This window comes from Girardinichthys multiradiatus, chromosome 11, assembly GCF_021462225.1.
Source record: "Girardinichthys multiradiatus isolate DD_20200921_A chromosome 11, DD_fGirMul_XY1, whole genome shotgun sequence".
In the NCBI taxonomy this organism is placed as follows: Eukaryota; Metazoa; Chordata; class Actinopteri; order Cyprinodontiformes; family Goodeidae; genus Girardinichthys; species Girardinichthys multiradiatus.
Window position 1 is genome coordinate 26,663,581 of NC_061804.1, and position 24,833 is coordinate 26,688,413.

The 24,833-nt window shown below is 37.6% G+C and overlaps 1 protein-coding gene across 2 annotated transcripts in view; it reads left to right on the forward strand.

Annotated features, from left to right (window-relative positions):
• The first annotated feature begins 4,610 nt into the window (after window positions 1–4,610).
• Window positions 4,611–24,833, forward strand: part of LOC124876245 (peripheral-type benzodiazepine receptor-associated protein 1) — an 80,296-nt gene continuing 60,073 nt past the window's right edge. The window contains exons 1-2 of one of the 2 annotated variants that reach the window (XM_047378859.1): window positions 4,611–4,763; window positions 6,608–7,621. In XM_047378859.1, coding sequence (XP_047234815.1) covers window positions 6,773–7,621 — 849 coding nt within the window. In that variant the 5' untranslated portion in view covers window positions 4,611–4,763; window positions 6,608–6,772. Of the gene's footprint in view, window positions 4,764–6,607; window positions 7,622–10,672; window positions 11,912–24,833 lie in introns of those variants that run through there. The other variant, XM_047378860.1, reaches the window with a different exon arrangement.

The window sequence follows — 24,833 nt, forward strand, 5'->3', positions numbered from 1 at the left end:
CTGAATTTCTTTGTTGTCAAGACTGTATAAGTTCCTAATTGTATCATCAATAAATGATCTCACCACCATGTATCTGTGTCCTGTCTGCATTTAGGTCCTAATCAAAAAACTTACAGTTTTATGATATGAAACAAAAAAGGGTGACAAAATATGCAAAAATAGCAAATGTATTGAGGAAAAGCATCCTCACAACACTATATTTCAGAAGAAATCTGGTTATTGATATTTACATTTGGCACTGAAAATTATCCAAACATAATGATGTGTGACAGAGTATTGTTGATGTTTTTTACCCAAAAATGTGATCTGGTCATGGGTATTTTCTCGTGTTAGTGCAGTAGAGTAGGACATATGCAAAAAGTGTATTTGCATGTGTGTTGTCAGGGATGTGTTTAGGACTATCCTCAACATAGTATTTAACTGGCAAAAGAATATCAAAGCAGATAAAGTTGCAGGAATCTGGATAATAGGCTGGCTGTCCTTTTCTTTTCTTCTTCCCAACATTGTGCCACGCAAGAGCACACAGAGATGGGAATCAGAATGCGAGCAGCTCAAGGACACTGAGTTATAACTCTGGCTTCTATACTAAGGCTCCATATTTGTATACAACTCCTAAACTGTCCCAATGAACAGTCTGTTTGAGACACTCCAAACTGTTGCAGATTCATTATTAGCCACTAAGAAAAGAAAATAAGTACTGTGAAAATAAAAAGATACAAGTGCCACCAAACAGTCAGATGGGCTTTGAAGGATTTAGACAGCATGATACTGAAATGATATGTTCATCTCTTGGAGGATTTATACATTTCAGTATATTTGCCAAATAATTTCCTTTCATGAAGCACTTCTTCAAGGACAGATGGATCTTAAATTATTATTAAATAATGAGGATAATGTCTTCATAAGAGCTGGTAGGTGACAACTTGGTCAAGTTACCAATTTTCTACTGCAATGTTTCTGATCCGAATTACAGGTTAACAAGGAGATAAAATACAGCAGTTGGAATCCCGTCTTCTTTTCTTTTGTTTAAGGTTTACTTGAGCTGTCATTATGTTCCTTTGCTTTTTTGTCACACTCTGAAGATTTAACACATATTGGTGTAATTTGTCATTCTTATGGAGGACCAAAAGTTCCACAACACAATAAGTAACGTTAAATAAATATTAATGTATGTGATAATTCAGTGAAATTGTAATGTATTCCTGTATCTAATTATATTCATAAATATTTGATTTATTTAGTTATTTTTATCTTATTGTTTCCTGTTATGGTCAATCATCCTTCATGTGTTGCACAGCAACGTATTCACTTTGTATAAGGTAGTTTTAGCTCTGCACAGCAATGTTTGAGGGTATGGCTGACAAATTTAATAAATCCATCCATCCATCCACCTATATATTCTGCCTAGCTGGATCTGGGTCCTTCTAATCAACAAAAGATGACAGTTTGATGACAGTTTGATGATCGGTTTCAAAACTTCTTATAAATTCTATTTGCATTTGTTTGCAACCCCCTTTACTTTGATACCCCTAAATAAAATTTATCAATATCTTAATAATGTGGTAAAACTTGTATATACTCGTTCAATGTTATCTACAGGTTTACAAATAATATATGTTATATTTACATATAGCCAACATTAATATTATATATAAAAGCAACAATGGCAGTAATAATAATCCTAATGTTGTAGTATGATATCCATTCATAATCCCTTTTTTATACCGTGAATTAAACTGTTTAATGTCCACATTTAGACTGTTCCAAAGCTTCACCCCACAAACAGAAATGCAGAAAGTTTTCTTTGTTGTTCTGACAATAGATATTTAATATTGATTTAAACCTCTTAAATCATAAGCTCCCACTTTTTTCTTAAACAGTTTTTGAATGTTTTGTCGTAGCTGGTTATGTTGGGCTTTGAACATAATTTGTACTGTTTGTTGTTTGACTACATCAGTGAGTTTTAAGGATTTTGATTGTATAAATAGTGGGTTAGTGTGTTAGGTACCCTAGGTACCCAGCCTTGTTAATTACTTGTATTGCTATCTTTTGAAATATGATTATTAATTATTTTGCAGTTTCCCCAAATCTCTGCACATCAACTGAAATAGGGTAAAACTAAGAAACAGAGCAGAATTTAAAGTGCGTTATGATCAACTGCATGTCTGGCTTTGTGCAATACAGAAACACTTTTTGAAAGTTTATTTTGAACATATTTATGCATATTTAGTTTGTCATCAATAATAATACCAAGTAATATATTTTCATGTACTATTTCAATATTCACCTCATTTATCTGTATTTTGAGCTCCATGTTTGGTCTACAGTTCCCAAATAACATTATTTTTGTTTTGCTCAGGTTTAAAGGCAATATATTGGTATCAAACCATGATTTTAATTTATTAATTCTGCAATTACATTATTTAACTGTTGTTCCAAATTATTTCTAGGACAGAAAATGTTTGTGTCATTAGCAAATAATACAAACTTAATTATTTCAGATATTTTACAATTTACAGACATTGTCAGGAACTTAGGACCAGTACTGATCCCAGAAGAACCCCACAGTTTTTTTTATCAGTAAATCATGATTTAATGTGTCAAAAGCTTTTTTTGATGTCGAAAAACACACCAACAGCAGTTTTCTGATTGTCAACAGCAGTAGTTATTTCTTAAATAACTTCAAGTATGGCTAATGTTGTTGATTGCTTTGATCTGAAACCATATTGACTTTCACTGATTAATTTATGTTTTTCTAAAAAAAAATGTCCAGTCTATCAAACTGTTTTTCAAATACCTTCGAAAACTGTAGTAGGTCTGTAGATAGAAAATTGATGCCTATCTCCATTTTTGAATAATGGGATTACTTTAGCGATTTTCATTTTATTAGGAAATTAACCAGTTTTAAAAGAAAAATTACTGATATTCTGTAGTGGTTTGAAATTCCCTCAATACATGTTTTAGCAAGAACATTTCAGTGTGGTGTAAATAATTGGATCTTGTTTTCTTGCATTTTTACCAGTATCATGTTTTTTCTGTAAAGGCACTGATGAACATTGAGAGTGGATTTCTATTCATTAATTTGTCAAACTCCTGTGCAGTTCAGGTCTTTGGAAAAATCAGATCCAACATCAGCTATTTCATCCAGTTTGTAATTTTCAATATCTTTATCAATAAAAAAGTTAGGGTATTCTACAAAAATGTTAGGATGTTCTTTAGTAAATTAGTAACTGGAGTCCACGTTTGTGTAATGTAATTTATACAGCTGTTCTATGATAACAGAAGAAAGAACAGGTCGGCTCATGGTTGTCTGTGTTACTCTACTATTATCTGATTAGACACTTCTCTAAACACGTGTATGAATTTTCCACATTAGCTCTTCTTTGTATGAATAATTTTGTTTGATTTATTGATTGATTGTCTAAATGATTAACAGCTTTCAACTATTTTTTTCTTTTCATTTCAGAGCCTGATTTTATAATTTTGTGAAACTTTCATCTTCATAAACTTCTTTGACTATCAATTTAGTATACTTATTTTTTACAATATGCTGTGGCCTTATTTGTGTTTGTGACTCCTCCAGAATGATGGCACGTGGCAAAAATGATTAAAGTTACAATTACACGTGCCTACTCCAGTATATTTTCTTTCATTAAAAATTACACGGGGATGAACAGCATAAATAAACAATGCTGTCAAAAGTTTAAGTTTATATTGCAGTTCACAGGAGGATTGGATTCCATTGAACGAGTAGTTTTCACATAGGACATTGTTGGATGTGACAATATAAAGGCACAGGTGTTACTCATGGGTTCGACAATAGATCTGTCATCCAACACCTGGACATTGAAATCAAAGTTTTTCCGTGAAATTCCGTAATGAATGATTTACCTATTTACACCTGTCGTTGCATATAATATGTCCTTTTTTTGGTCAAAGGAATATTGGAGATGGCTCAAAAGATTTTGGACCATTGAAGAAATATTCTTCATTATTATTATGTTTATAGGAAATTAATACATGTCTATTATTATTATTATTATTATTATTATTATTATTATTATTATTATTATTTAAAGAAATTGGAATCATATTTCTTAACCTCTAATTGCAGATTGTAGCCACTAGTTGTCAGCCAAGTCCCATATACTGAGTTAAACGCAGCGATTGCGTTGCGTTCAAGTACTCTGTCAGTAACACTGTAGAAATGATCTAACGCAAACTAATGAATTGCTTAATTCATTAGTTTGACTTAAATACATTTTATCGACGTTTTCGTCTTAGAAAGGGAAATTGATAATGATATAAATATATATCAACACCTCTTGAGAAATACATAACCAAAAGCTGGACATTTGAGTGATAAACGTTGTACCGAATGCTGTTTTAAATCTGCTTTACGAGAAAACAGATTCATTAATCTCTCTCGAAATTCTTATTTATTGCATTAGTGGTGAAAGTTGATGTTAATTGACGGAAATGTTAGGGAATAGGGGAGTATTTAAGTTATAATACAAAGTTGCGAAGTAGACTTGAAAGCAGCACTTGTGCTGGCCAACAGGATAACGGTGGACAGGGACAGTGTGTGGGACAGTGCAGATAAACAAACCCCTTCTTGCATGACTCTGTGGACCTTTAAATACTAATGTTGCTAATCAGTGAGGTAGTGCATGACCATTTTTACTTGTAACATAAGATCCGTGGTTGAAAGAAGATGTCCCCATTGGTGAAAAATTAACTATAACAGTAGTGTCCGCAAAGAGGTGAGTTTCATATAAGTTCTAGCTAGAAAACTTAACGGGAAGCTAGCTAACTGTTGCTAACAGGACGTATTAGCATTTAGCTGTTTCAACTCTAAAATGACACACATTTTATTTTATTTCACTGCCTAACATTAAACCTTAAGCTAATTGGCAATACACCAGTGTTTGGTATAGCAGAGTTAAGCTTGTGAATTAACTTGTTTTAGCGAAGTCTCCATCTCTGCAGCATGAAGCGTCCAGCAGAATCCACCACCATCACTATCATGACTTATTGCTCGGCTATAGGAAAGTCCGCCTGTTAACTTATTGCTTCCACACAAAATAGGCGCACGTTGCTCATCTGCTATTCATTGTGATATGTTTGAATAAAACACACATAAAAATACTCGGTAAAAACCACAGTCCAATTATGGGAAACATGACTTCAGCAAAGAGGATAACAAAACATCATCAGTTGCCTCAAGTGTAATATCCTGGTAAGAACATAACACTGGTTGCCATTTCTTGGAAGAAGAAAAACAATGTGGGCGATAAGAACCTGAGAAATCCCTTAGGATACATGGCAAAATATTGATTTCAAGCAGATCATAAAATGAAAAGGTTTCTAAAACTAGCCAGTATTCTTTTGACACGCAACAGAAATCAGAATATATCAGTTACGCAGGATTTTGGTTTTATTTTAACAACAAGATCAACTACACCTACAGGACTAAAGCAATATGTGGCTGAAGAAGGATCTCTTCTGGAGGTAGATAGAAGCTTCTTCCAGTGACTAAAGAAAAAGACCAAAATATTTAGAAGACTGTTTTAATTTTGAAGAACAGGGAAGAAAAAATGAAAGCTGTCCTAGATATGTATTCATCTCCAAAGCACTGAATATACAAAAGCAAATGAGACCCCATTAAACAGAAGAGGGTCATTATAGTAATAGTAGTCTTGAGTAGTAATAAAGTGCCTTTTGCAAAAAAAAAAAAAACAAGACATAATTGCTTATATTTAAAACAAAAAAGGATAATTATCCTTACTGCTGCGAAAATAAACTCACATTGTGAAAAAATATCACATAATTATTGCAGCTATAATGATATGTATTTTATAACATAATTTATTGAGTTTGATTTTGATATTTAGACAGTTTTTTAATAAACCCCTGCCAAATTTTGTTGTACTTTTCAAGTTATCAAGCTTAATGCTCAGAATAGTCTAACGTTTTTGCTACTCTGCTCTTTGTAAATTAACAAAGAATATAATAGGCTGATATTAGCTGATTAATAATTTTGGCTGTCAGCTCTGAAACCAAGCCAGCTGCTTAACAAAGGAGCAGCTTACAGCTGGCCAACAGTAGTTTTAAAATAGCCTTACTTTAATAAGAGAGAGACCACCCAGATATGTAGCGAAAGATTTCTCCTGTCACTCTCATCAAGAAGACTTAAAACCCTAGAAACAGTGTGACATCAGTCAAGTAACGTGTCGCTCCAATTTGGCCAAGAAAAGACTGGCGTTTATTCAGTCCATGTGCATGTTTTCCATGTTTAGATATTAACTAAATACGACAGAAAGTCTGATATTTTTAAAGCAATCCTCACAGTCTTACACAATCTGCAATTTCATGGTAAATGATCAGAAAACCAACATAAATAAGGGATTGTGGTTTTGAGATTTCTCAGAGCTGGAGGTTTTGCAGCCTTTGTTTATGTGAGATGTATTTGTGTTCATTTTGCATGTTTTCTTAAAGATTTTCATAAATCGCCCCAGATGCCTAAACCATTTATGCCAAAATGTTTCATTTCTTATTTTGCAAATTAATCTGCATCACATTTCCATTTCTCCCACACCCTCTACAGTCTCATCTTTCCAGTGGTGCAATGTTAAAACAATGCATGCTGCATGTCTGCTAACCATCCAGCCATAACTCACCTGCTCCTCTTTCCACTCTTGATGCATGCCCTCCTGTGTAGAAATATAAATTGCTCATCTCTACTTGCGTGCTGTGCTGTGAATGAGGCAGCATGAGAGAAGACAGGGATAACCCTCTGGCACTGTCTTCCAAGAGGTCATGCCAGAACCAGACGGACTACAAGCGAGAGCTAGAGAGGCTGCGAGCTGACTTGGAGGTAGAAAAGATCCAAACGCTGTGGGCCTGTGGGCAGCTTGGCGTAGAGCTTCGGTGCCTACGAGAAGAAGCAGAGCGGGAACATAAGAGGGCCGTCAGGGAGCTGGCAGCCAGGCGTATTCGCCTGAAGGATCGAACCCAAAGTAGATATCTTCTGGCTAAAGAGGGGAAGATTAAAAACGGAGGGCAACACAATAAGGTGCAGTCCACAGGGGAAGCTGGGTTTTATCTCGACCGTAGACCATCAAAGCTGGAGCAGTTGCTGCTCACACTGTATGAGAAGATAAATGGGAAGCAAGCAGGTTATAAATCTCATCATGGCCAAGAATTTGAGCTAGAAAAGGCCATCTTCCTCTGCCGCCTTCTAGAGGCCCATGGGAGGCTGTTGCAGGGTACTCAAAGTTCAAGACCACCCAGCTACTTCTCAAAGAAGCAAGTCTGGGATAACAGCTGCTATCCCTGTCAGCCAACAGCACACCTAACCTGCTCCAGAGCCCAGCTGAGAACATCCTCATACAACAGAAAATCCAAACCTGATCAGGAGAAGCAGCTTTCAAGCAGTGGCTTACAGACTGCTGGGCCATGCACCTCTACTGCAGTCAGGAGTGCCTGTCAGATAAGCTCTCTGAAAATTTACCACCCCTACACCATCCATGCAGTTGAGGATAACCATCCACCCCACTGTGCTGAGTCTTCTTCATCAGACGAGTCATCATCGACCAAATGCACAAAAAGAAACATGGAGGTGGGTTTATGAATCTTTCTACATTGACCTGGTGTTTGATTGAGATGCTGTGACCCTAACACACCGTACATAACACAGATACTATCATGATTTGCTGTTGAGCAAGTGGATGTCAAAAACAGATTTTTGTCTAGCATAAATTAAAGAGAAGCCATTCGGTACAAACCGCAGCATAACATGTTTCTTTGACTCTTTAGATTAACCAAATCTATAGGAATTGATACGTAGATAACAGGGAAATTAAGGGGATGGACAAGAATTCATTAGGTTTTAACCCTAACTGTGTTTTCAAACAATGTACTCATACCAAAGATCCCGGAACCACAAGCTAAAGCAGCCTTCAGCAGTTCAATGAAAAACAGCGACATTCACCAAACCTGCATCATATGATTCTTTGAATTTGGAAAGAATGTTTTGGATAAGGTTCCTTTCACATTTTGTCTTATTACCTCTACAAACTGTAGTGTTTTTTATTGGGGTTTTATAATATCGAACCTTAAAAGCTAGCAAACAACTGCTTGGGATATTGTTTTATGCCCCGACCCTGCTTTAAAGTTGTCCACAACTGTATGCCTGACCTGACATCTCCAGAACTTTCTTTTTGATCTGTCTGGTGTGTTGCTTGATCTTTGCTAACAAACTCTGATGCTTGTAACTATTTGACTGTAAGCAATCGGTTGCACTATACAGTACTGAGGGCTTTCAGAGGAATGGGGACTGACTACACCTGCACAATAACTGTATCAAACTTTTAAAGCCATATAGCATTCTCCTTCCTCTTCATAATTATGCATTACTTTATGTGGATCTGCTACATTAAATGCAGATAAAACGCATTTTGTGTTTGTGGTTGGAACATGACAAAATGAGGAAAAGCTAAAGGGGTGTGAATACTTTAGCAAGGCATTGTATTTACTTATCTTAAATAATTTTTAGTCTTACTTTTTTATTTTTTAATAAATTTATAATTTAATCGGGAGTTCTAAAGTTGTTTCATTCAGTTGGAAGATGAATGGTAACTTGTGAAATCTGTATCTGTGTGCAGAGAGCAGGGAGATGAGGGGATGTTTTATGGGACTGCGTTATGTTTGTTTGAGTGGCAGAAGTGGGTCAGCGTGCTTTGGATTAGATCCGAAAAGAGAAAATTCAGCATTTCATCAAAGCTTGAATCATTTCCAAAAAAAAAAACTGAACAGCCACTACCATTTAAGGTTCCTTATCAGCTAATTACAAAAAAATTAATAGCAAACAGCAATATAGTTAGGTTATAAAAATACAATTTTATTGGCTTATGTATGTTTGGCTGAAAGCCAGTAAAAAAAAAACAGCCTCTGTTTCATCGTGAAATTTTTCTGTGTTTGACCGACACGTGCCTTATGAGTCTGTCGAGGAGGTTGGTGAAAATGTGTTTGAGTGACAGGATGTCAATGCCACAGATCATGACGACCCTGAATGTGCACAGCATCTGTGGTTTCATGCTCACCGGAAGATGCTGATTAAAATCCTTTCATTTTTAGGTATTATCTTTAAAAAAAAACATTGGTTGAGTTGCGGCTATAGGTGCTGTCCCCCGTCAGGCAGTAAATAGAAATGATAAAAAAGCAGAGGAGGAGCAGGAAGTGTTTAGAGCAGGCTTGTTTTCTGCTTTAGGGGTAGAAAACCTTGTTCTTGTGGGTAAACTGGTATGAATAATGAAATAGTCTGCAGCAAGGCAACGTGTTCTTAGAGCAACACAAAGGACTTGTGTGTCACATGAGTGGAGTTCATAGATTTGAACATTCTGCTTCACCTTTTCACATTTCTTGTGTTAATATTTCTACATCATCGTATTTCTGACTCCATCAGTTAATCTTATAAGCTTTAAGGTTTTTTAATTGTTTATTATATTGGTTGTGCTTTTTCACAGTGCTTTGTTGCAACAAACCTACATTATTTTTAATGGGTTGCTGTCATTTACTTGAAACATGAATAATTTGTTTTAGAAAACATACTGCAGTTAACAACTGGTTAGGTGAGAGGTGACGACTCAGATATTTATTGTTTGTCATTCTATGTGTCATTAAATTAAGCTAAAGTTAGGTGATAGCAGCAGATTGTAAGAATATAAAGTTTGATCAATCGTAACAATCCGTAGAATAACTCAAAATCAATGTTCTGGTTGTAGAGAAATTGTAAACAAGTTCTGGTAGCATTAATGCAGCAGTATAAAGGGTTTCTTTCTAAATAAATGTTTTTGTATTAACATATTCAGTTTAATGTTAATCAGACAGAACTGTGGTCATTCTTTGGGCTCATACAACTAATTAGTTGTCAAGGTTCAGTGGGAATTCCAGGGTTCCTATGCAGTCTGGAAAAGTCTGGAATTTTATTGAAGTCTTTACAAATCCATCCATCTGTCTATCTGTCTGTCCACTCAGCCACCTGCCCATTTGTCCGTCCGTCCGTCCATCTATCCATCCATCCATCCGTCCATCCATCCGCCCATGACTTGATCACACATCATTCATTGAGCGGTCCATTGATCCATCCTCGTGTCCTTCCATCCAGTTTACTCAGCAATGATAGAAATATTTGGCATACTTTTCCACTTTAAATCAGTTTTTAAAATAAGCCTGAAAAACAACTGAGAACTCTGAGTTTTGGAAGAGTATTGCATTTGAAACGGGCATTTAAATAGATGCGATTAATGATTTACTTCTCTCCTCTCCTTGGATTTATAAAGCTATGTGTTAAGAATGAAGTCACCATGCTGACTTAGTTTTAATTTGCTGGAATAGTTAAAATAATTCTTTTAAAACTGTCACTGTCATTTCAACACTAAGTGGCATCTTGTGTCATCTTTACAAATGTTCACATGTGCATGTCTAAAGCTTTTTCAGAGCACTAGGAGTTCCATCAGTGAATCAGCGTTTTGTTTTTTGGGGGGGTTTCTTTGGCTTAAAGTGAAGAGCTGCGGTAAAATATCAGTTTGGACAGGGCGCACTTGTTATTTCGCCTGCCTCTCTGTGTTGCAGCGCCCACTGCCTTTTCAACAATCAATAGGCAGCCACCATCATTCCAGCGTCATCTCCATGGAAACGAGCTGGGGCTACTGTGATGATTGGGTCCCCTCTCAAAGCCTGCCTTTTTGTGATAGGATGAGGCTAGCAGAACTCCCTGCCCCCTCCTCTCATCTACACTTGGATTCACTCATTTTTTCCTTCGTCCTCCCTCCTTACCTTCATTGCATCGAAGACAAGATGGAATTAAGCAGCCCTGCCGGGTCTCATTGAATTCTGATTAAAATGCTTTGACATGGCCGCATCAGCGACGACAATCCTGAGGAGTCATCGTGCTACCCACATCCCAGCCTCGCTGCAAGAATGGAGACCGGAATGGAGACCTGTTAGTTAGACTGTTTTCATTTGTTTTCATGTTTTCCAATGCAAATCTAGCCTTATTTGTTTTATGATTTGGGCCTGCATGAGCGGTTTTAAAATTATGCACTGTAAATAAGCGAGCCTGTGTGTGGTCCTCTTAAATGTCCCTGCTAAACCTCAGAGATAACAGAAGACCAGCGAGAAGACATTAACCAACCATGGTTGTGCCGTAAGCAAGACTCTGTGTCGTCATAAATGTTTGAAATAATATGCAAAAGACTGGTACGGTGCCATGACAATCAGTTGTTTTTGAAAGGCAAGATGAGAAATATGGAACTGACTGTCACTGCATAAGAGCATGAGTGTTGCTTCTGGCTCCTGGTTCATTTGGAACTGCTTTTAATCAGGCTTGTCCACTACATACCTTCATTAATACATTTATAAGACAAATTGTTTAGTATCTGACAACCATGCCAGTAAATGTACTTTGCTTGATTTTAGACACTTTAGCTTTGCTGTGAAAACCGCACTTCTTCTGAACTTTTGCAGAAAAGGACAACAGTGATTCTTCTCAATCTGAAGTGAGCATGTAGTGAATGGCTTAAATTTGGCTGTGGACATCATTTGGTCACACAGATTCCCCCTGTCCCTTGTTGCTTGAATAAAGGGATGTTTGACCTGTGCACTTGGCCTAAGCAGCCTGAACCTGCACCGACACACGGAGATGGAGAGCCCCAAAGTCACACAAGCTCTCGGATGCCAGCCCATTGAGCAGGAGCAAAGGGAGTCTGGGGAGAAGGATGATAAAAAACATAGGCTTTTGGACAAAGACGTCACAGCTACTGCTCATTTAAAGGCACCATTGTTAGGAAAGAGGCACCATTCTCTTTATGCAAACCTCCACGGATTCGAAGTGGAAGGATTACAGAAGGTAAGCATTCAACGTCTGTGTTTGTTTTTAGCTACATCACCGATGGGTGATTTCATAATTACAAGTGGGGCTGAGATGAGGTGTATTTTTACCTTTTACTTATATTACAACGACATCCTAGCATGTCAAACTATCATGTCCATCAATTGTTGAAACTCTGAATAGGACCAAAATCACTAGGTATACAGGAATGTGCATTTGAGAAGCCTTTTATGAGGTTTCAGTGATGGTACACTGAATTAGTGAGAGCAGCATACTTGTGCATAGAATGTATCTGGAGCAGAGTTGTGCTTGGCATGATTTATTCTGATTGAGAATGACCTGGTTACTATTTTCACTCATATGCAGGCCTTCTAAGACAGACTTGATGCTAAAGTTGAAAAAACCTTTTGCTATTACTGGATTTTGTTTTTTTGTGTATCGTAGAATGATGTACAGTTTATTCATTCTAGACTAAGAAGAATCCAGAGAAAAGAGCTGAATTATTTTATATCGGTTTCCTAATATCTGACATCCTATGAGTCATACTGTGCAATATACAGTATTCATACTCTCTGAACCCGGGCTCAGTCAGTTTAGCTGGAGAGTATTTGTGAAAATCAATTTTCAAAGCTTGCCACATATTCTTCATTGGATTTAGGTGTGGACTTTGACTGGGGCATTCTGACACACGAATTTGCTTGATGTAAACTATTCCACTGTAGCTCTGGCTGTATGTTTAGTCGTTGTTTTGCAGGAAGGTATACCTCCGGCCCAGAATGAAGTCTTTTGTGCCATCTGATAGGCTTCTGCCAAATTCTCTCTATGTTTAGCTCCATCCGTGTTCCCATCAGCACAGATCAACTTTCATGTCGACGCTGAAGAAATTCATGCCAACAGCATGATGCTGCCATCAAGATGTTTCACTGCAGAGATGGTGTTTAATATGTAAGCTACAGTCTTCAACTTTGATCCCTCAGAGCTCCGTCTGCCACATATTTGCTCTGTCAACTACATGGCTTTTAGCAAACTTTAAATATGATGCCATATGGCTTTTTTTTTAACAATGCACACAAAACCCAGATTTTTTCAGGTTTTTCTTTGCAGTATTTATTTATTTATTTTTTTGTTGGTAAAAATATTTTCTTCCACCTCACAGTTATTCACCCATTTGTGTTAGTCTATCACATACAATCCCAATAGAATACATTGAAGGTTGTGATTGTAATGAGACAAAAAGTGACAACGTATATGAATACTTTTTACAAAGTACTGCATGCCATTGAAAATCATCGGCCATTAAGATTGCATTTTGATATTTTGTCTTTACATTTTGTTGGTGAAAATCCTTCCACTTTCACTGTTTGGCGATTTGAATGTGTCCCTAGTCTTGACAGGATTTCATCATGTACGCAACCTAGTAATCCGAATCCAATATTCCCTGCTGTGTTCCCCACCTCCATCGCTTTATTACCCTATCAGTGTAATCACAGCTAAACAAAAGGCCTCTAATAAAGCCTCAGCACACAACCTGAGTGTTAATGTGTGGCCACAGCCGGTGAGATGAAGCATTAAATGACACATTAGAAAAGATTATTTGGTCATTTCACTGCAAGGGTCTGCAATTTTTTGCTTCTCAGCAGGGGGTTGTCACATTTGGATTGCCCTTTAGGATTAGCTGTGAATTTAGCACAAACTGCCTTTTCTTGCAACTATTTCAACCTAAATTGTGTTATTAATGAATATTACTGTGAGTAAAAGAGCTGGCATTACAAGGAGAACTTGTCTAGCAAGTGTTCAAAACACAACATCGTGACCAACTACATAGCTTAGAAAAACATTAGAGCGCTTTCTCATTTCGTCTAATACTTCCAGATAAGCATTGTGCCAGATAAATAATGCAACATGTCTGATGTGAAGTTACCTTAAGCCCTGAAAGATAATCACTCCTAGATGTAGCATATTGTCAACCACTATAGAAAGTATCAGTAAAAAATAGTGTTTCTGTCTGTCGTAACAAAGATGCACAGTTCCACTAAAAAGTGAACAATCCTTATTGCCTGTTTGGTCGTCTGTCTGTTCTTGTTAACACCTGTTTTGCACCATAATGCTTCCTCACTGCTTGCTGTGTTAGCACAGTGTGGGTTTTATTTGGAAAATTGCTTCTCCAACCTGTGGTTTTCTACCTGGCATCTTAACCCAGTTATACCACCCAGTTTTAACCCCTGTAATAACAGTGCTGCTATGACAGTGTGAGCTGTTCTGTCTGTTCACTGTTGCATAAATATGCAACAACTCAGCCTTATTACCTGTGCCACCCACAGTGTAATTGCAGGTGCTCTCTTAACTGTCTGTGGGATTAGTTTTATGTAGGCATGGGCCTTGGACTGGTATCTTGCAACAGTTTCAAAGAAATGAACATTTTCCATCTTACTGTTGCTTTGGTTTGAACTCCTTCTAGAGAAATGCTATGGTAAAAGGTGTGTGGTCAAGTGACCAGCTGTATGGAGCATACAGTAGTGTAGTGTGCATGATTTGATAAAATCAAGCTGTATATTTTTGTTTTAAATATTTCTCTGTATTGGTCTGATTTTTGACTTTACATTATATACAGGTCCTTCTCAAAATATTAGCATATTGTGATAAAGTTCATTATTTTCCATAATGTCATGATGAAAATTTAACATTCATATATTTTAGATTCATTGCACACTAACTGAAATATTTCAGGTCTTTTATTGTCTTAATACGGATGATTTTGGCATACAGCTCATGAAAACCCAAAATTCCTATCTCACAAAATTAGCATATTTCATCCGACCAATAAAAGAAAAGTGTTTTTAATACAAAAAACGTCAACCTTCAAATAATCATGTACAGTTATGCACTCAATACTTGGTCGGGAATCCTTTTGCAGAAATGACTGCTTCAATGCGGCGTGGCATGGAGGCAATCAGCCTGTGGCACTGCTGAGGTCTTATGGAGGCCCAGGATGCTTCGATAGCGGCCTTTAGCTCATCCAGAGTGTTGGGTCTTGAGTCTCTCAACGTTCTCTTCACAATATCCCACAGATTCTCTGTGGGGTTCAGGTCAGGAGAGTTGGCAGGCCAATTGAGCACAGTGATACCATGGTCAGTAAACCATTTACCAGTGGTTTTGGCACTGTGAGCAGGTGCCAGGTTGTGCTGAAAAATGAAATCTTCATCTCCATAAAGCTTTTCAGCAGATGGGAGCATGAAATGCTCCAAAATCTCCTGATAGCCAGCTGCATTGACCCTGCCCTTGATAAAACACAGTGGACCAACACCAGCAGCTGACACGGCACCCCAGACCATCACTGACTGTGGGTACTTGACACTGGACTTCTGGCATTTTGGCATTTCCTTCTCCCCAGTCTTCCTCCAGACTCTGGCACCTTGATTTCTGAATGACATGCAGAATTTGCTTTCATCCGAAAAAAGTACTTTGGACCACTGAGCAACAGTCCAGTGCTGCTTCTCTGTAGCCCAGGTCAGGCGCTTCTGCCGCTGTTTCTGGTACAAAAGTGGCTTGACCTGGGGAATGCGGCACCTGTAGCCCATTTCCTGCACACGCCTGTGCACGGTGGCTCTGGATGTTTCTACTCCAGACTCAGTCCACTGCTTCCGCAGGTCCCCCAAGGTCTGGAATCGGCCCTTCTCCAAAATCTTCCTCAGGGTCCGGTCACCTCTTCTCATTGTGCAGCGTTTTCTGCCACACTTTTTCCTTCCCACAGACTTCCCACTGAGGTGCCTTGATACAGCACTCTGGGAACAGCCTATTCGTTCAGAAATTTCTTTCTGTGTCTTACCCTCTTGCTTGAGGATGTCAATAGTGGCCTTCTGGACAGCAGTCAGGTCGGCAGTCTTACCCATGATTGGGGTTTTGAGTGATGAACCAGGCTGGGAGTTTTAAAGGCCTCAGGAATCTTTTGCAGGTGTTTAGAGTTAACTCGTTGATTCAGATGATTAGGTTCATAGCTCGTTTAGAGACCCTTTTAATGATATGCTAATTTTGTGAGATAGGAATTTTGGGTTTTCATGAGCTGTATGCCAAAATCATCCGTATTAAGACAATAAAAGACCTGAAATATTTCAGTTAGTGTGCAATGAATCTAAAATATATGAATGTTAAATTTTCATCATGACATTATGGAAAATAATGAACTTTATCACAATATGCTAATATTTTGAGAAGGACCTGTAGATACATTTCAGTTCCAACAATGCATTGAAGCTGGTTCCTGATTACATGAAGTGCTCCTGTTCATAAAAAACTACTTTTCTTATATTCAGGTAGGCGACTCTTCATTTCTGGAATCCCACAGGGTTCCATCTTAGGTCCAGTGCTGTTTTTAATATATTTATTGCCAATTTTCATTAATTTGCAGATGATGTAGGGATATTCTTACACCCCAAAACCAGAAAGCAAAGATTGTATCTGGCCTCTAATTTACTGTTTTAGTGAGATCCTGGATAAATGGAATTCTTTAAAATCATGATGATAACAAGGTTGTACCGGTAATTATTTTTGTTTGAGCATAGGTACAATGGCTGTCTGTCAGTTCTTTTGTAAAGAACCTTGGTGTGACCTTTGATAGTAATTTTAACTGATAAGCTGGTGAACTTTTACCAGCTCTCTCTCTCCTTCAGAAGGAGCAGGAGAATGTTATCTATGCTTTTATATCATCACAACTGGATCACTGGAATTCATTATTCTCTGATCATAAGTAGAAATTAAATGAATGGATTGATTTAAAAAATTGTTTTAAATATCTTACTGGACTGGCACCTCAGCATTGTGCTGAAGTCATTTGTTTTTAATTATTCTTAATTTGGTTCAGTTGTCGTCTTCAGCACTTTGGCTAACTTCTGTTTTTAAAAGTGCTCTTTACTTGAGATGAATATTGTATATCCGGTCGGCTGAGTGATTTCTTTCTTGAGGAAAGAAAGTCAAGCCGAATGTTTATGCCAGTTTGTTGTATTATCTGTGGCTGTAAGCCCTATAAATACAACCTTCACTGTGTCAACATATCTTAGTCCTGCTGTGAGTGAAATGGCATAACTGATGTTCAGCAAAAAATCTGTACCGCTGTGTCAAGTTATCCTGTTTTTGTGTCTAGAGCAGGAGAATAAGAACCTGTCTTGAAAGCTATTTTAGATCTTCTCTATGTATAATTGAATTCATTTTTTTTATGTTTCTTTTGGTAAGAAAAGTACTGCAGGGTTAATGTAGGCTCCTCTGGCATGGTTTGCTGCTCTGAAACATGTTCTGTTCTAGAAAGGCAGGTAATATATTTCATTTACATCCACGTAAGGAGATGTGTTTCAAAGTTTTGGACATGTATAACGTAGTTTGAAGAGAGTGTACCAGGTCACCCATTTTGTCTTCAGCCATGTGATTATTGGAGATATGTAATATTTGTCTTTACCTGGCATGAGAGGTGAATATTTCTTGTGTGGGGTGTGTGGTGAACAGTTTGTCATGCCCCTGTAGTAAACTGTGGTGGTTATAAATAATGAAATCGCTCCAGATTTTTTAGTTCAGGAAACTCACAATATATTTATTGAACAATCATAGGACACAGAGAAAAGCAACAATTCTCACGTTAGAAAGAGTGCAACCAGAGAAGATGTAGGATTTTTTTAGTATTACCTTAAAACTCATGAATAATTGTGTTGCTAGTCCAGAAAAGGTTAACATCTGTACAAGATCAATCCTCGTTTTTGATCTTTGCTGAGTGGTCTCCTGTTGTATGTGTTTGGCGGGCCTCTTGCTTACATGTCTCTATGGGTGTGTGTGTGTGTGTGTGTGTGCGCATGTGTGTGTGTGTGTGTGTGCGCGTGTGTGTGTGTGTTCCTGTCTTGGCATCACAGTGAGAACCATTTTCCCGATTTCACCATCAAATTGAGGACCGTTTGTACCAAAGTGAGGACATTTTGCTGGTCCTCACGACCTATTTTGCTAACGGTTAGGTTTAGGACTAAGGTGTGAATTGACTTTAGGTTAAGGTTAGGGTTAGGTAAGCACTGGTAATGGTTAGGTTTAGGGTTATTGTCAGGGTTAGGTCATAGAAAGGGTTGAAAATGAATGAAAATCAATGGGAGTCAACAGATGGTCCTCACTACATATAGCAAGACAAGAATGTGTGTGTGTGTGTGTGTGTGTGTGTTATTAGCCAGCCATGTTATGTGGTGTAAATAATTGATTGGGGAGTACAAAGAGAATCTCTAGGGTAATGGCTCCTCTCCGTGCTCCAGCTGAAACATAGCCGAGTGTCTGGCAGCCGTCTGGCTGCAATGAGGCGCGGAGTGTTTCTGAAACAGAGGTTACGTACGTTGCTTAGCCATCACTTTCCCTTACACTATACATTTACTCTGTTGGCCTTCACCTCCACACTGTCAGGAAGTTAAAGAATGTCATGTTGATCAAATCCTTTTACTCCTGTTGGTTCAGTGTATCAGTGTCCTAAAGACTATTCGGTTTGAAGCCTAAGAAATGTTACTTTGTTTTATAAATAAAGATAACAATACATTTATTTAAGAGCATTCTTTACACTAATACACTGACTGACATTAAATTAGGCTATAGTTTGTCAGCTTTAGTAAAATCAGAACTAGTTGCTAAATAGTAAATTTAAACTGTATGAATTAGGTCAAACATTTCATGAATCCGCCCATAACTTCTCACAACAGTTGACTGACATTTTTGAACCATTCCTCTTGACAAAACTGGTGTAACTGAGTTAGTCAAATTTTCCAAGCAGTTCTCCCACCTTTTGGACAAAGTGGGTCCAACAAGAGGGTAGATGAATTTTTCATCTGCTTTTAGAATGCATAATTCTTAAAATAACCTGCAACATTACAGTAATTTAAATCTATGTTTAATCAGAGCAAGGGTTATTGTCAAATTCAGGCTTTTCACTTTTACTATAGGTGTTTTTCCACAGAAAGAACTCTGGTTCTTGAACCGGTTCGGTTTGGGTGCCTTCACACTTTGTTATGTTGAGGTTGGGCGTGTGTTTCCACCAGTTTCGGGAACCAAGCATGCCTCAACAGCATGTGCCTGTAACAAATGTAGTAGCAAGATGGTGGAACTTAATGTAAGTGTTTCTTCTGTGTTTACAGATGTTCTTTTTAATGCAGGAAGAGAGCATCCAAACACATGGATTTAACATGGAACAGGATAATACGCCACCATACCTGTTTCTATTGACCCGACCATGGGTGATGTTCAGAAAAACCAAGTATTCCACTTGGAAAAGTCATAAACTGTGTATAAAACATAGAATTTTCAGCATGAGATGGTGAGGCAATAACTAAGTGTGGGGAAAAAAACAAATAAATAAATAATGATGTAATAAATATTTATTTATTTATTTATTAAATAAATAATGACAGCACGTTAATGTTCTGGATCATCTTTTACAAAATCCACTGGATTTGTTCACATTTGGATCCATGTAAAACATATTTTGATATGAAAGCATTTTGTATATAAACGTAGTGCCTGGTTAGCCATATGTCTCCAGAGCTTAGTCCTCTCTGTGACATTTACACACCATTTTGTCCTCCTCTCAGGCTGCTGCCAAGATTAAACTGATGTTTGCCTGTGTTTTGCACATAATTGTAATTGCTTTTTGACCAGAGGATGAAAGAGAAGCTCATTTTGTTGAATTTCTCCCTAGAGCCATTTTCCACCTCGTGCTCTTACAGTCGGTATTAAAATTATGTTTGTGATACCTTAAATCTTTGATCACTCTGACCTATCTGAGAGAGTTGTAATGCAGTCAGGTGTACCTGCTATTTCGTTGTTTTTTTTTTGACTATTGCATTTTGAAGAAGCGCTACTGCGCCGCAGTTCATGTTCGAAAAGCACGAAATGTGAAGGACGACCTAGTCAATATTTTGTTGCACTGTTAATAGAGTGAACACAGTCCACTTATTTAGTTGCTTCTGACAGCAAGACAAGGAAGCACCATACAGGTATTTCTGGTGGAAACCCTCCAGTAGGATTTTTGTTGGTGGAATGATGCTGACTATACGAAACTGGTGGATTATGAGCCACTTTTTTAACCCTTTAATTACTGATAGTGCTGCTTCTCAGTAATTATCAGACTAAGCTAACTAAAACTACTGCTACTAAAACTGTTATTTGTGTTTTTTTTATATGTGGTTTTTAAAAGTGATATACAGTGCTCTGCAAAAGTATTCACCCCTCTTGGCATATTTCATGTTTTGTTGCCTCACAATCTGGAATTAAAATGGATTGTTTGAGAGTTTGCACTAGTTCACAGAACATCCCTACAACTTTGAAGTATTGTTTTTTTATAGTGAAGCAAACAACACATAGGTCAAAATAACAGAAAACTTCAACACGCATAACTGTTCACCCCTTCTAATGTCAGTACTTTGCAAAGCCACTATATGCTGCAATTACAGCTGCAAATGGCTTTGGATAAGTCACAGTGAACTTGTCACATCTTGCACCTGGGATGTTTGCTTATTCCTCAAGGCAGAACTGCTACAGCTCCTTCAAGTTGGATGGTTTTCACTTGTGAACAGTGATCTTCAAGTCTAACCACAGATTCTCCATTGTATTGAGGTCTGGACTTCGACTAGGCCATTGTCCTCCTGGAAGATTGAACCTGTGTCCCAGTCTCAAATCACATGCAGACTGGTTTTCCTCAAGAATATGCCTGTATTTAGCACCATCCATCTTTCCCTTGGCTCGGACCAGTTTCCTAGTCCCTATTGTTAAAAAAATATCCCCACAGCATGATGCTGCCACCACCAAGTTTCAGTGTTGCGAGGGTGTTCTTGGGGTAATGGGATGTGTTAGGTTTGCGCCAGGTACAGTGTTTTCTTGGGGGCTGAAAAGTTGAGTTTTATTTTTATCTGACCAGAGCACCTTTCTCCAGACATTTTGGGAGTCGCCCACATGCCTTTGGCAACCACAAAACCTACCTTCTTATTTTTAACGTTAAGGGATCGCTTTTATCTGGTTACTCTGCCATAAAGCCCAGCTCTATGGTGTCTTATTGTGGTTCTATGGACAGATACTCCAATCTCTGCTGTGGAACTCTACAGCTCCTTCAGGGTTACCTTTGGTCTCTGTGCTGCCTCTCTGATTAATGCCCTCCTTGCTTAGTCTGTGAGTTTTGTTAGGCGGCCCTCTATTGGCAGGTTTGTTGTGGTACCATGTGCTTTCCCTGTGAAAGGTGATGGATTTGGAGAATATCAAAGATTTGGATCGTTTTTTATAACCCTACCCTGACGTCTTCTTCTCAACAACCTTGTCCCTGACTTATTAACTCAGAGTACCTCCCCATGGTCGAGAAGGGTCTAGACCAGGGGTGTCAAACTCGAATACGCAGCTGTGAGCTAACCCTAAAATTTATTGAAAAAGTGTTACATTCTCTGGTTACAGTTATGTTGGCTCCACACACAAGACAAACAGGCTTTGTACCTTTTCATTTAGCTTTTTTTGGTGTCCAGATATGATTGGTAGTAGCATGAGGTTTGCTGATAAATGTGAACCAAGGAGAAGTGGTTTTGAGTTCTGACTGGGCAATTACATTGCATGCCAACTTCACCACACAGACCCGAGTTTGACATACAGTATATGTTCTATACCAGGGGTCTGCAACCTGTGGCTCCAGACCCACAAATGGCTCTTTGGACCTTCAACAATGGGTCCTTATAACTTTGGCTAAAAATGATAAAAACCAACTGTTATTTTTAAACATAGATATATTAACAAATGCAGGTTGTAGGAGTTTTTCAGTATTTCATAAAATAATTGCATTACATTTCCACCATAGAATGACACTAATAGTACCAGTAATATTTTATTAGATCTATTTTTCTTGTCATTAGGTTGGGAACTCTGTGGGTTTTTTACACCATTTTATAACATACCATAGGATAAAATGTATAAATTTCTTTTGCAAAGTTTAATGTTTTTCTTCATTTTAAAACCTGTAAATAGAAGTAAAATGCTGGCTTTTTAAAAACGACAACACCTTTCCTAAAGTAGATATTTATCAAAAATTATACATTGTAGTTTTTTGAAAGGTCATGTAACATTTGCGGCTCTAAATGGGTTTTATTTAGCTGGACTGAGGTTGCAAATGGCTCTTTGGATTGTAAAGGCTGCACACCCCTGGACTAGACCCTCTTGGACCAATGCAGATCAATGTTGACACTGGGAAGAAAATGTGGCAATGGTTCACATTTAATGACAAAAACTAATTTACATTTTAGTGAAAAGACCATGACTAAAGCTAAATTGAAATTGGCTTTCAAAATTTTAACTGACTTTTTCACACCTGTTAATAAAGACAGTTTAATATAAGCATGGACCAATTATGTTTCTCAAGATATACCACGGTTTAAAAAAACAATGGTTTGAAAACCTTTAAAATTTTCCATCATACTTCTCCTACGATAACACAGGAAGTTTGCCCCTTTCTTTGTTTTGGCATACTGGTCAATCTTACTTCTTTTGAAAGAAAGAAAGATAGCCGTCTCCTTAAAAGGTAATGGGTTGGAAAATAAAGGATGCTGCTCATCGATGTTGTTAGAGTAATGCTTTTTTTCAAAGTAAAGCAGGTATACCAAAGGTTAGGGTTAGGCAGTATTTCTGCTAAGCGGATTGGAGGCAAACCAAGTCAGCTAATATTGGCTTTCAGTGTTAACTGAATAACTGTTGCTTTATTGTTTTGAAACCAATTAGCCCATATTATATATTTTTGTTTATGTGAATACCATGATTCTTTGAAACCATGGTATTTTTACTCAAGGTTATCATTCGGTGAAAATCTCATGTCTAGGTTCGCCTTAGACATATGTGATTGTTTACTGTGATACTGAATGCTAATGTTGTGGTTCCTAGAGATGCTGTGATGACAGGCACCAAAGTTTAGTTTTAGACAGTACTAATTATTTTAAACCCTGAAAAACACGAAGGTAAACATGTAATAATTCGCAATCACTTAAAATCTTTTCTTTTTTGTGATGATCAGCGAGGATTTTAGTAGAGTCTGTAAAGCCATTTTTCCACATCACAACAAATGTAGTCGCTGCTCTTGTTTCGGGGGATGGTGTTCGCCTGCTCCTATGCATTTGTAATTTCTTAAACATCAAAATTTATTTTCTTGCGACGCCTGTGCAGGGTTTGGGTGAATTAAATAATCTCTGCTACATCGCGTTTGTGTATTTTTAGCTGGCACTGCAGGAAAACAATTTGGAGACCCTTCCATCTCCTCCCTCCTTGTCTCTGTCAAAAGCCCTTGTGTTTTATGCACTTTCAACACTTTATTAGGCTCTTGAAGACTCAGGAGATAGTGGCAGTTTAAGGTGTTGAGTGCAAGATGAAGGGGAAGACATGCCTAAATGGGTTTTAATTACTTTGTCGCAGATGCACTGTTGTAATTGCTTTCCGAGAGGAAGCCCAACAAGGTTATAAGCCAGAAAAAGACTGTCACATTTATCAGCAAACTGGATTACATTGATGTACATTGAAAGATGACTTGGCATGTTTGACTTGGTGATTTACACATTATTCTCTAAATCTAAATCGCACAATTTAGGTTGTCTGCTTGTGTGGTGCCCCCTTACATCAAGTTTTGGGACAGAAAACTACATTTCAGTTTAATTCTGTATGACCTTAATCGGAGGATTTTTATTCGAGGGTTAGTCGGAGGAGGTAGGCTGTAGTGAGAATGCCTGGGGGGAGTAATAGGAACTCCCATGTCGGCTCTTTGTTCTCTCTATATGAGAACCCCCCTAATCTATCAGCGTCAGCTACCCCGCAGAGATGAGGTGTAATAAATGCAGGGGGGGCGGATTTGAGAGGACACTTAAGAGAGAGATTCCTCATGACTTATATATGAGTATTGGGAGGGACCTGATATTAATGAAACACACCACAAACAGCTTTGTGGTTCTTTTCTCTCTGTTTTTAGAGCGGAATATAGTGTTGTTCCTGTAGTTGTACTTGGCACCAGTAATTATTATTGTTTGTGTTTTGAAGGAGTACTGCTGGTATGATCTGAGTAGCATAAAAAAGCTTAGAGGGTGTGTTCTTAAAAACTTATTGAAATGATTTGTCCTTTAATACCATTCTGAACTTTCTCCATTAAGACAAATCAGTGGACAGATCAGCAACACTATATTAAACAACTGTAAATGAGAAGAAATAAAACAAAAAATATGTGTAAAGGATCAGATTTATATGTCTTGACCATGTCAGTGAAATCAAATCAGAAAGCCACAGTTAGATCAGCTTCTGTATTTTAATATGCTTGGCATTACCCTGCAACTGCATGTTTACAATTCAACAATTACAGCTGATTTTCTTTTCTTGCTGCTTCAGCTATCATGTCTAACAAAGAAGCACACATGGCAGTGCATGAGTGCTTATTTGCCTGTCTGTGTCTTTTGTCTTGTTGCCAGACTCCTTAGAGGATTGTAAGGGGGGGACATCTAGCTGTCAGCTAAAAATGCTGATGTTAGCATTTCTATTAAGCAAAGCATTTCCATATCCCGTGCAAAAGCTTTCCGTGGATCCAAGACAAAAGAACATTCTGTAAATGTACGCTTATAACAATGCTAGGTAATAATACTGAACATTAAACAGCTTGTTTCTGTTGCAAAAATGGTGAGCACTATTTTGCTGTGTGAATGAATCAATTATGCTATTTAAATGTTACACTCTCTTAAATGTACAATTTTAGTACCAGCTGTTCTTAAGATCTGAATTTATGTTGTTAATCAAAACTTTTTGTGTCCTTTGTAAAAGAAGATTCAGAACCTTTACACAAGAATTGTAGGTCTTAGATCTGATATTGGATAAAAATGATGTCTGTCTGCTTTTTTGAGCTCTTTTTCTTCTTCATAGCAAACATAAAATTAGAGTGTTC